The sequence below is a fragment of the Aythya ferina genome, assembly GCF_964211825.1.
Source record: "Aythya ferina genome assembly, chromosome: 5".
Taxonomy (NCBI): domain Eukaryota; kingdom Metazoa; phylum Chordata; class Aves; order Anseriformes; family Anatidae; genus Aythya; species Aythya ferina.
The window spans coordinates 49,516,111-49,528,136 of record NC_140301.1 but is presented as its reverse complement, the minus strand read 5'-3'; the positions used below and the strand labels follow the sequence as shown (position 1 = coordinate 49,528,136).

At 38.3% G+C, this 12,026-nt stretch overlaps 1 protein-coding gene across 10 annotated transcripts in view; it reads right to left on the bottom strand.

The window, feature by feature from the left end:
- Positions 1-12,026, bottom strand: part of UNC79 (unc-79 homolog, NALCN channel complex subunit) — a 103,124-nt gene that overhangs the window by 24,740 nt on the left and 66,358 nt on the right. For all 10 annotated transcript variants that reach the window (XR_014693295.1, XM_084519949.1, XM_084519952.1 and 7 more), the window contains 7 exons: positions 11,245-11,385; positions 9,504-9,542; positions 8,240-8,352; positions 8,068-8,153; positions 6,947-7,120; positions 5,112-5,180; positions 4,373-4,483 (listed from right to left, as the gene is read on the bottom strand). Coding sequence is in view for 9 of the 10 variants with exons in the window: in XM_084519949.1 (XP_084376075.1) it covers positions 4,373-4,483; positions 5,112-5,180; positions 6,947-7,120; positions 8,068-8,153; positions 8,240-8,352; positions 9,504-9,542; positions 11,245-11,385 (733 nt within the window). In the remaining variant the exon portion in view is untranslated. The remainder of the gene's footprint in view (positions 1-4,372; positions 4,484-5,111; positions 5,181-6,946; positions 7,121-8,067; positions 8,154-8,239; positions 8,353-9,503; positions 9,543-11,244; positions 11,386-12,026) is intronic.

The window sequence follows — 12,026 nt, the reverse complement described above, 5'->3', positions numbered from 1 at the left end:
GAAAGTTGATGTCACCACATTTTATCTGGGTAGCACACAGCCAAACAAAGCTTACAGGAATGCCGAGTGCCTCCCACGGCATCCACATGCCTCTTAATGAAAGGAGATTTTAAATATCAGTCTTTCGTTTGGAAGAAGGCACCAAAACAACAGTATAGCATGTCTGTCATAGAGATTACAACACCAGTCTGTGAATCAAAAGACCTTACTTCAAGCTCCTGTTTTGCCCAACACAAGCAGAATTTTTTTTGATCTTCAATTACATTGACTGTGGTCAGGTAACACATAAGCTGATGGAACAGGCCCCACACTGCAGTGGTGCTTCTCTGAACACATTGCAGCAGTCAAGCTGCTGAACTTAACAGAAAGCTAAGGCTCCAAGATATTAAAAAAAAAAAAAGAAAAAAAGTCCATTCCTTTACAGCAGCAGAGCAAACGCTGGATCAGTGCAGCTGTATTATGAAACAACGTCTTGAGGGGACAAGCACTCAAGTCACAAATCCCACATGCATGAATGGTGCTCTGATCGTATTATGTCCTCAGTAGCTCATCTCCATCAAGGCCATAGGCAGATGCCACAGGAAGAAGAAAAACAGGGCAAGCATGTATAATTCCCACTATCACTCTCATAGCCAGTAACTATTTTTGGCTCAGGGAACTTCTGAGGTCAGTGTCATTTCTGTATAATCCTTAACTCTCAGTGGATTTCTCTTCCACATGTGTCCACTGACCTCTTGCACCATGTCAACTTTTAGCACCAATTATTTGGCAAGGAGTCATTGTTTAAAAAAGTCACTTCCTTTTACTTGCTTTGACATTGGTTCCTACTAACTTAATACGTTCTTGTACTGGGCAGGCATGAAATTACCCACCCCTGCCTGGGTCACTTGTGACCTTACAGACCTCTGTCACATTCCCATCAGTTGTTGCTTTTTCAGATCGAAGAGTGCTGACTTAGTTGCTTTGGAGCATGGAGTTTATTCCATGGTTTGATCCTTCTTGCGTTCCTTATCTGAATTTTCTCCAGTTTTACTACATCCTTACTGGGCATGGGGAACCAGAATGGTGCATGGTACTCAAGGTGCAAGGGGACCCTGATGACATATATTCCCCAGCAAGAGTGAGCCTTCCTACTTTCACATGCCTTCACACTCCTGAGTCACACAACACAATGACTTGCCCAGACGGTTGACAACTGCATCCCCCAAAACAATTGACAGAATTTCCTATCATTAATCCAGTACAGCAGCCTGCACATACTGGAAAAGAGGTAAAATTATTGTATAAAATGATAACACCTGTACTACACCAAATACAATTGGACCATCATAAATTAGTTTGTCAGAACACTGGGGAGGAAACACAGACTTCACAAATCCCAGCTTTCCTTTTCTTTAAGGATAATACAACAGAAAGCAAACTTCTTCTCAAACGACTCTTAACTCACTGTCTAAACTCCCAATGTTTGTCCAGCACACGCAGTGCACAGACAGATTAAGGAAAATCAAGCAAAATGTTTTTCGACCTCTTGCTTTCTGCACTGTAAATCGGAAATGATGACACTGAAGTCAGTGACCCAGAGTACCCTTCCTACTGATGTCTCTTCACTCTTATCATTCTGATGGTGATAACTATGTATAAATTATGCTTTTACATATTTTAAGAAATCTATACTCTGCCACAGCTCAGTGAAGTGGCATTAGTTCCATGAGAATAAAGCCTGGAGGACTTGTTTGTAAACATGGAACCAAAGAGTCAAGACTGCAACCCCTTTAGTCTCTGTTCAGCCAAAGTAACTTTCTCAAATGTCTATGCATCCCTACAAAACAAATGCATTGCAGCCTTCAAACTATGGCTTGCCAGAGGTGTATGTGTAGAATGTGAAGTTTATTTCTAACAGTATCTCAGTGCCCTTAATAATAAGAACAGTAAATTTGGTTTAATGCAGTAGCATGCTACCATCCGAACAAGCCAGGATAAAGCAAAAGCCTTTTTATTTGCCTGCTTTGGTATTGCAACAATTAAAAATATTGAAGATCGGCCATCTGAATGTTCTTTAAAAATTCAGTATCAAAATCTTCCCATGTACAATTCAGTGGCATACTCCATTTATTTAATAAGGGCCAACATGTTAGTAGAATGCTAAGTTTAGGATTAAGCTTCAGCTGCTGTAGGAGGTAAGAGAGCCAAAACATGTTCATTTAGGACCTTAAGAGACTTGAGAGCAAAAATGATAAGTTAATAACAATACACAAAAGAGATGCTTCTCTCAACTGCAAGTTCCAAAGGCACTGAAAAAATCACATTGCTGATCTGGAACAGAAACTCAGACAAGGAAATATCGATTGATGTGAGTCTTCAGGCTCACCGACAAGAAGTATTCCTGCCATAGGGTGTTAGGAAAATGTTGGTAATAAAAATAAAGAAAGAAAGATTTGGAGTGGTCGAGCAGCATTGACTTCTATGAGTTACATATTAGACTCGCTTGTTTGAAAAGAAAAAAGATTCCTTCACAGCATATCTGAAAGTTGTATCATGTTGTGACATGGCAACTTGTTCAAGTCAGTACATTCAAAGGTACAAAACAAATAATTAAATCTGAATAGTTTCAGTGTTCACAAATAATATTCCTTCTGGAATTCACTTCTACATGGTATTCTATCACAAACAGCACTATTTGGTTCTAGTGATTTCCATTGTAGAGAAACACAAATAGCTCAACTAGCCTGTTCTTTCTAACAGCAGTCATTAATTTGATATTTTTAATGCAAAGCCATGGCAAGCTTTCAGCAATAACAAGGATAATGTAGTGTGGAGTTCCACTAAATTAAGCATTTTGTGGATATAAATTGCAGGAGAACATTCGCTAATGATTCCATTTCTGGGTCACCAGGTTGCATTAAACTAAATCAAGAAGGAGTTTTTACCAAGTGCTATAATCCAAGTTTCCTGTGTGCAATTAAGTACTAAATACAGTTATAGAATATTGAACAAGGAAGCATTCAAGAAAAAAAAATCTGTTTTGTTTTGGTTTTTGTAATACCATGTTTTAATAAAATTTTCTTAAAGTAACTGGAACTGTGGAGTTTGATGGGAGTGAAACATTTCCTGTATTTCAAAATTTGCTTTAGAAGGCATACATGAAACAGTCTTATTAGATCTCAAATGCAACAGCTGTGTCAGTTCTAAACAGGGCTTTTTTTGTTTGTTTGTTTCAGTGAACACCCTTCCCTCATTCTAAGTTAACATTTTTCTTCACTTTACTACGCCTTGCCCAAAGCCTGAACTATAGATTTAATTCAAAATTACTTCCAATAGCTGGATAGTCTCTTTTGTATTCAGCAATTTTTTTTCTTTCATGAACTCTTTCAAGTAAGACAAAAAAGGGAATATTTGCTTACTGTAGTTAAACTTGCAGTTTCTATTTAATGCTTCAAACCATTACATCCAGTGAAATATTTTTGTGTTGTGGTGCAGGTTTTCTTTGGGAGTGTCACTGGTTTTTCTCTTCACTGTCTGTCCAGTGATACTTTAAGTCTTACTGACTGAAGTGATGCACGTTCCAGTTGTACAATACCAACATAGAAAATTATGTAGCTACATATGAAAGAATGTTTCATGATGGTCAATTACTGTTGTACCTTAATTTACATAATGAAGCATACAAGGCCCTAGTAAAAGGTTTGGTTGTTTTCTGTGGGTTCTTTGGTTAACTTCTCACCAACTGTGCGAATAATGAACTTGACTAATAACCGAGTGCTCTCTGTATATCGTAGATATACAGACAAGAACCTTAAGAACTTTTTAAAGGTAGACAAGTCCTGTTTTCTACACAGTTAACAGCCATGCACGTCAAAGTGAGATACCTAATACAGAATAAAACAGGATCTAAGCTGTGAAGCTCCTAACTTGGAGTCTTTCACTTTAATCAGCTATCTATTGCCTGCCCTCATAGCTTTGCTCTGAAGTGGCACTACCAGGAACATTTAAGTTTTTACTGCTGCACAAGTTACGTGGCTGAATCTGTGCACTAGGTATGACTACACAGACATTTTAAATCATGAATGAATACCAACCACCATCTCTACAAGAGAAACATTTTCAAAAATTATGAAATCATACTTCTTTTTTTTCTGAGCAATTTTTTCAGCAGGTTCCCTTTATCACTAACTACAGTGGGATTGTGAAACTCAGTATTAATAGGCACTGAATCATCCTTTACTACTTGATTAGCCAAACTACATTAAAACTGTTGACATGTCTGAGACTTGACACTGATTTCATCTTTACTTACAAACATCCTACTTGAGGGAAGTAGGACTTTGTCTGTCCTATTTTCAGTGGTCTCTAATGGAAGATATAGTCTCGTTACCTTAGTGAAGGCTCGGTAGCACAAACCACACAGTTCCACCAGGTAGGCCAGAGTGAAGACAGCATTCTGAATTACAAAGCTTAGTAATTTTGAAAAAGGTTCCAGAAGACTCTGCAATGACATGATTTAGGGAAATCAATAACTAGTTGCTCAACAAAACAAAAACCACTCCAACTTGGAAATGTCTGAATGGAAAAGCATCATTATCTTTAGCTCAAAGGCTATTTTGCTGTGATTTACACTGTTTCAGTCAAATTGCTGTTCTATCTAGCATTTGCCTTCATTCTTGTACAACAAATTAGAAGCAACAAATCAGAAGACAGTTTCATCTCTGACACAGTGCTATGAGACATCAGAGACTCTATGGTGTTTATGCATGAAAACCTCACGGACCTCAGTGGAATTGTACAAGTGAGTGGACTACAGAATCAGGAAGTTCATTACTATTTTTTTCTCTCCCCACAACCCCCCCCCCCCCTTTTTTTTTTTTTTTTTTTTTTTTAAGAGGAGAACATCAAATCTTTAAGATATACACTAACACCCACACAGGAATGTAATACCACACGCTCTTTACTGTAACCTAGATTCCAAAGCTCTTACTGTTATCCAAAGGGTATCAGACTGAACAATTTTATGCTTATATATAATATTTTCCTAGCTAGAGGATCAGAATGCATTTGCAGAATAATGCAGGCTGGCTAAACATGAGGCAAGAGAGTTGCATCTTCTTGGAACTTACCCTGGTGGCACTAGTGGTAGGTATCTTCAACAAGCAAATCATTATTCTTAAACCAGAATCTAAAGAACACTGTGAACATATTTGAAGGGGGAAAAAAAAAAAGTTAGTACCTTTCTGTGCATATCTCTTGCTTTTACTGCTGGCAGCTATTAATAAGCTATAGGTTAAGTCTGAAAAATGATCCCTGGAGACTGATCTTTACTTACTTTGCCTAAACTGACTTAATCCTGAACACACAATCATACCCCACCCTCACTGGTAACATACCACAGCATGGACCTTGAAATGAGAAAATTTCACAAAAGCGCTAGTTTAGAAAAGTTACCTTTTCCTTCCTATGACAAACATCTCCTAGAAATACATTCTCACTGTAATGAAAATGGATTTAAAAACAGAGTGGGTTAGCATGTGGTATGTACTATCTACCTCATTTCTGTCATTGTCCTGGGCTGACATTTCCCCATGCCCCAAGACAAAGCTGCAACTCAGAGCCATCAGAATGTGCCTTGGCAAAAATCTGCTCCAGAGGCCCCCCTGTTCTCTGTGGTGTAATTTATTTTACTTCTGTGTACATCACACAGTTTGCAGCAGTGAATGGGACTTTCCAGGATCTATCCATTGTCTTGACTTGCCCCAGCTGCAAACATCTAAAAACAGTAGAGTCATTTATGACCCCTTAGAAAGAACGGGAGAAGGAAAGTTCAGAAGCAAGTGATTGTTTTACTTATATCGCTAATGATACCTCCCATCAATAACAGGGAAATCATAGTAAACACTCCATCTAAATGTTCTGTGAATGACTGATATGCAGATGTAACTATTAAGATTCATTTCATTGATTTTCATTTGTTTTACATTACGCAAAATGCAACAGATTGGAGTGGCTACTACCCAAAAAAAGAAAGTCTGTTTGGCTTAGTAAATGCTGCTGGATAGTGCCTCAATTTACCTACACCTGAAGACATGTCAAGATCTGACTACTGCTTAACAGATGGTGACAAGGAATTTAATATGTTTCATACAGTTTGGGAGTAACACCCAATTTAAACACAACATTGTAAGTTGCAAAGGTAGATTTTTTTGATCTCTCAGTTCATACTGAGCAACACATCTTTGCATAGGAGACACGTCGTGGGAAATTCACATTGTGGGAAATGAAGTCAGAATAAGGGTATCAGAATCCCTTGTTTACTGGAAAGACTTAGAAAAGTTTTCGCTGTTTACTTAAAAAACATCTGGAAATGTACACAGCGGGAGTTAAGACTTCTCTGTATGTCCTCTGAGCACTCAGAAATCAGAGCCCAAGGCTTCTAGATTCAGTTTCCATATTCTCATTACAGCTGGAACTATAACCTGGACAGTCAAACACCTTAGGCCCAGTTACTACTGGGACTATTCCCAATAGTCTCACATTCCTCTCTGCCTATTGTGTACTTTTAGCAAATAAATTAGGTGGTGATGCTCTTCTGATGAGTTTTATATAGTTTTAACAGTTAAAGCCAGATAAATTTTTACTGCCAAAATGCTGATTCTCTCTGCACAGTAACCTATTCTGACAAAGGTAGGGTATGGAAAGCGTAGATGGAAAAAAATCAACAAAGAGTGGAAGAATAATCTCTAGTCAGAGTCGTTATTGTTACACATGGAAAATATAATTAAAGGGATGGATCGGGTATACGACAAGTCCATTCCTCTGGAAACATTAATTGAAAAGTTAGAAAATGTTCACCACTACTTGTACTCTGGCTCTCATTTCTCATCCACAGCTTTCCTACAGTTTCTGAACATCCTGACCAATGGTAATATAGCTCATTTCAGATGTCTATATATCATACCTTAAGTGGCAAAACACAAGGGAGTTTGGTAAGGAAGGTCTGAAATTGATTGCTAATTGTAGTCCACAGGTTGCTGGGTGAATCCATCGGCAAGGCTTCCATAAAGGTAGCAATGTTTTCTAAACAGCGTAGCATCGCACCCCCTGCTGGCAAGTTCTTTTTGTTGTTTAAACCCTGGGAAACAAATAAGAATCATAAACAAAGGTACACTTGCAGACATGGCCTTTTAAACGATAATTGGAAATACTGAGGTTAATTTGGTCAGACCAAATACTACTCACCTCTTCCATAATACTAAATAACATTTTGTGCAGAGAATTTAAACTGTGCATGTAACAGTTAAGTTCAGTTCCTAACGTACTGACCAAAAAATGTCAATGTCAAAAGTGTAAAATGTAGAACTTTGAGCCAATTTTTTTTAAATGAAGTCCTAACTCACATCCTGCTTACATTGGCATGGCAGTAAAAAGAAAGCAAAACTTGTTTTAACCAGTAGCTTGTCTATATTTTCCTCTGGCTACTACTAAGATGAATTCACTAACATTCAGTAGACTGAGTACAATTTTTTTGCCTTATGTACTAGGGACTTGCCTAGAAAGATGTTAACAGTTTTAAAGTCCTGCCAAAATCTTTGAACGAAGCGACCACGATGTAAGAGCAGGAAAATGCATGAAAGTGACCAGTACCAGCCAGAAGATAAAAGTTACAACAAAAGTAAGCCAAGAGCACAGAAGGCAATCAGTGAAAGGCAGGCAATGGATCTTTGGACTACTTAGAGAAACTGCCATCAGATACAAGGGAAAGAACAAACCTAGGAGCAGACATCTCTCTGAAAACCAGAAAAAGTGCTGGGAAAGAGATGGTTTATCCTGCCAATGAGCAGGACTGCTCTGGGAGCTGTCTGAGTCTGAAGAAAAAAAACAAATGCTATCAGCAAGAGCAAAATCCAGAAGAAAAATGGTGAGGACAGCCAAATCCTGCTTACAGGGACAACAAAAGAAAAATTCACATTACTTTGGGTGATGTAAGTCTGAACTCTTAATGAATGAGGAGAGATGACTCCATACGCCTGATAATGCTAATAAAGCTATCAACATTAATAGAGCTGATTGCCAACATACCTCTAATAGCTGGCTCAGAGCAGCAATAGAACTCAGCTCACTGAAGTCCATAAGAGATGTGGCCAAGGTCCGTAAAAAACTTCCATCTGAAATTGAAATACCATTTTTGTGTTGAGTGTAAATACAGGGATATTTGAAGAGATCAGAAATGCACTCAGGAGCCGCACTTCACCTTTAATATTGCTCTGGAAGAGCTGGGGGAAAATGCCATTTGGAGCCAGCTGATGGAAAACACAGCGGAGGAATTGCTTGGCCACACCTGCAGCATTTCCAGGGATCATCATGCTGAAATGAAAGGGAAGGAAGAAGAGAGAAATTGCCTTGTAGATGAAACATTTCTCAAAGCTGACTGTATGGCGGTAATAAGGAAGATTCTTTTAAATTACAAAAGTGTTCAGTTATGAGACAGTCAGAACTTTCCTGATTCAAAAAAAAAAGTTTATTTTATTGCTTCAGCTCAACTATTTAGAGATGAAAAAGCTATGTACACATATCTAAAGTATTTTTCTCAATAAATAGTTGCATTTTCCCTTATTGTCCATATATTTGTGCTTGTGAATTGTCAGGGTTTGAAATACAATTCTGCTCTCACCTTGTGGATTTCAGTGATACAAAATAAGGTTCTTGGATTTACCATAAAACACATGAAAAATAGGTAAACATACACATTACAATATCAATTTGCCTATTTACTCGTTAACTGCACTTCTGAGCACTTTTTGCAGCTTCTCACAATGAATGTATCCTATTCAATATCTGATTTAAGTAGAGACATCACTAGGAGGGGTTGTCCATGGCCAAGGATGACTCACTTCACTGAATGTATGGAGACAGTTTATCACAACAGATACTGAACATGGGACAAGCCAGAAAGATCTGCAGTGAAACTGTGGAAACCAGGCGGCATTTTTAAATTAATTTGAATCTGAGGGTTTTCAGAGTCAGTACATATGCGTACAGGTTCCTATTCATCTTCAGAAGGCAAGAGATATTTGAAACAACTGAAAAAGGGCAGGTTTTTCCTTACTTATAAACTTATTTATTTATTTTTTTATTTTAAAAAAAGTTAAATCTGATTTAATGACAAGGAGGATAATGTCCTCTTCTCACAGGTAACTAGTGATAGGACCAGAGGCAATGGCCTCAAGTTGTGCCAGGGGAGGTTTAGGTTGGAAATTACGAGAAAATGCTTCTCAGAAAGAGTAGCCAGGCATTGGAATGGGTTGCCCAGGGACGTGGTGGAGTCACCATCCCTGGGGGTGTTTAAGGGAGGGTTGGACCTGCTGCTTAGGGACATGGTTTAGTGGGTGATATCGGTGGTAAGGGGATGGTTGGACCAGATGATCTTGGAGGTCTTTTCCAACCTTAATGATTCTATGATTCTACGTTTTAGATTAACTGCCTGATTTTGGCCATGGTATCCTTTGTTACCATACCTTTCTGCTTGATTAGAGAAACTGGTACTTGATGCCAACCTGGAATTAAAAAAAAAAAAAAAAAAGTAATAATAATTGAGGTTCATATGCTTTTTTGTGTTCCATTTTGAAATACCTATATAAGAATAAAAAGTAAAATAAACAAGTTTAAAAGAACATTAAAAACATCACCAGAAAGATCTTCTGAAGTGCTCTTAAATGCAGGCATATCATGTTGGAACAACACAGAAACTCTATTCAGTCTTACAATGCCACACTTACCAGCCCCAAAGACAATTCTACTTGCCTCCCTGGATCAGAATGATGATAATGAAGTAAAACTATTGTCACATGCACATCTAGGATAATTACTAATTCAGAGGGATGTGGAGAAAAAAGTTTGCCAGAAGCTGCCTACTGACTTAATAGTTTCTGATTAACACTGCAACATAGACTGAGGCAAAATTATCTACTTGGCAGTCTGAAGTGAGGCTTCTAATTTTAGATTTTGGCACCTGAATAAATGGCCTCGTTCCAGAAACAATAAGTACCTAGGCACTCTTGCAAAGTCAGATGAGAAATAGTGGGTTCTCAAAAATCAGGTCATTTAATTCAGTACTTGAATATAGACTTGGAAGCCCAATATGAGCATCCAATTACGAAAATACTGAACACAGTCTTAAAGCAAATCATGCACTTCTCCAGCCTGTCCAGGTCTCGCTGAATGGCACAGCCTTCTGGCATGTCAGCCACTCCTCCCAGGTTTGTATCATTGCAAAGTTTATGTATCTGTACTAAAAGTTCATAGAGGCAGGCTAATTTACATCAGTTGATGATCTGGCCTTCAAAGTTTATCTTTGATTCAAGATCCTTTTAGGTTGGATTTAGGTATTGCTCAATCCTCTGTCAGCCTCAGAAGACAGTCACTACTCTGGTCTCCTCTCTAGTCACTACTGCAAAATCCACTCTTCCTTGAAGCACAGAAAAAGGTAGCCCACTCAGCCCTCATCCTCATCTTCCAAGTGATTTACTCTCTGTGGCTTCTTATGACCCTTTAGTAATGCTATATTTACAAGAATCACACAGAATGGAAAGCATCTGTCTCAATTAGAAATGTTGCCTCCATCAGAGTTCATTAGCAGTGACAGCAGGGAATTGCAGCATTGGAATTAATGGAAATGGAGGGCTTGAAGTGCTGCTGTGTTTAGATAGAATTGGGAGACGGAATAGAGGCAGGGCTGTGAAGAGCCATGCACCTACAGAATCCAGTCAAGCAACTTTAATTCCAGACACTGAGAGGAACATGGAAAAGGAGAGGTGTATGCCATTTCTGCACATGTAGCACTGCTCATAAGTTTGGTCTGAAACATCCTAACACATCCCTCACACATCTTAGGAAAGGAAGTTGCAATTGCTGAGGCAGCAATGACAAGTACTGCAATATAATGGTGCACTTGAGTTATCCCATGCACACTGGGTGAAAGCCACACCTGAAAAATAGCAAACGCCTATATTTAAGACGTTATTAGAGATAATCTCATGGAGGAGCTGGTTAGGAAGCCAGGAGATGCAACTCTTTAATTAGTCTTAATAAACATACAAAATATTGTTGAAGAGCCTGACGAGTTCTCCAAATAACCAGAACCTGATGTTATTCACTCAAAAGTTCTAAAGCATAGAACTCCATATAATGAATTTTATGTAAACCCAATTCCAAGTACGAAAGTTATTTTAATCATACAAGAGAAAGTCCTGAATTTACCGTCCAACAGACTGCATGATGTCCAACAGCAGAGGAGCAGCCAAGTCTGGACTAAGGTGAATAAAGGTTGAGAGCACAACTATGGCCAGGCCTAGTGTTTCTTCATCATATTCTTCAAGAACAGCTCCGCAATCATGGCACCTGCAGTTTTTAAAACAGATGTGAACAGATTTAAAATAAAGCATTAGTATACATATAGACACACATATTATGACTTTTTAAAGTACAATTATTTAGTACATTCTATTCAAAATTAATTTAGAAAATAACGTAATTGTGATCTTTCTAATAACTAAAGGCCATGGCTTTCAAACATTAATAAAGCTTTTCACTAGCTGCACTGGCTGTTTCTACACTGACAAATTAAAGAGGGCCACAGAATAGGTCTACATTTTGGGTCCTTCATTGGTCATGTTTAGCTACTTCCCACACTCTTTATTGGCCATCTTCAATGTGCACTATCCAAAAAAAACCCTACTGCAGTAAAGACCTGCCCTCAGCAATGTTAACACCAGCCAGTTCGTGTTACTTGGTTTCAGGCAGGGGCTCAAGTCCCAGTAGGCTTTTACTTTGCAGTATAGACACAAACAATGACACTCATAGATGATCTCAAAGAGATTGAACAATTTCATATTGTCCTTCCTGTCAGTAATGAATTATGAATAACAAATTATGCAATTAGGAAACAATAATTTGATTGGTTCCCACAGCTGTTAGAGCTATTAAGAAGGAAATGAAAGGACCTCTCAGGGGCACAGAACCTTAGTTTTCAGAGAAGCGTC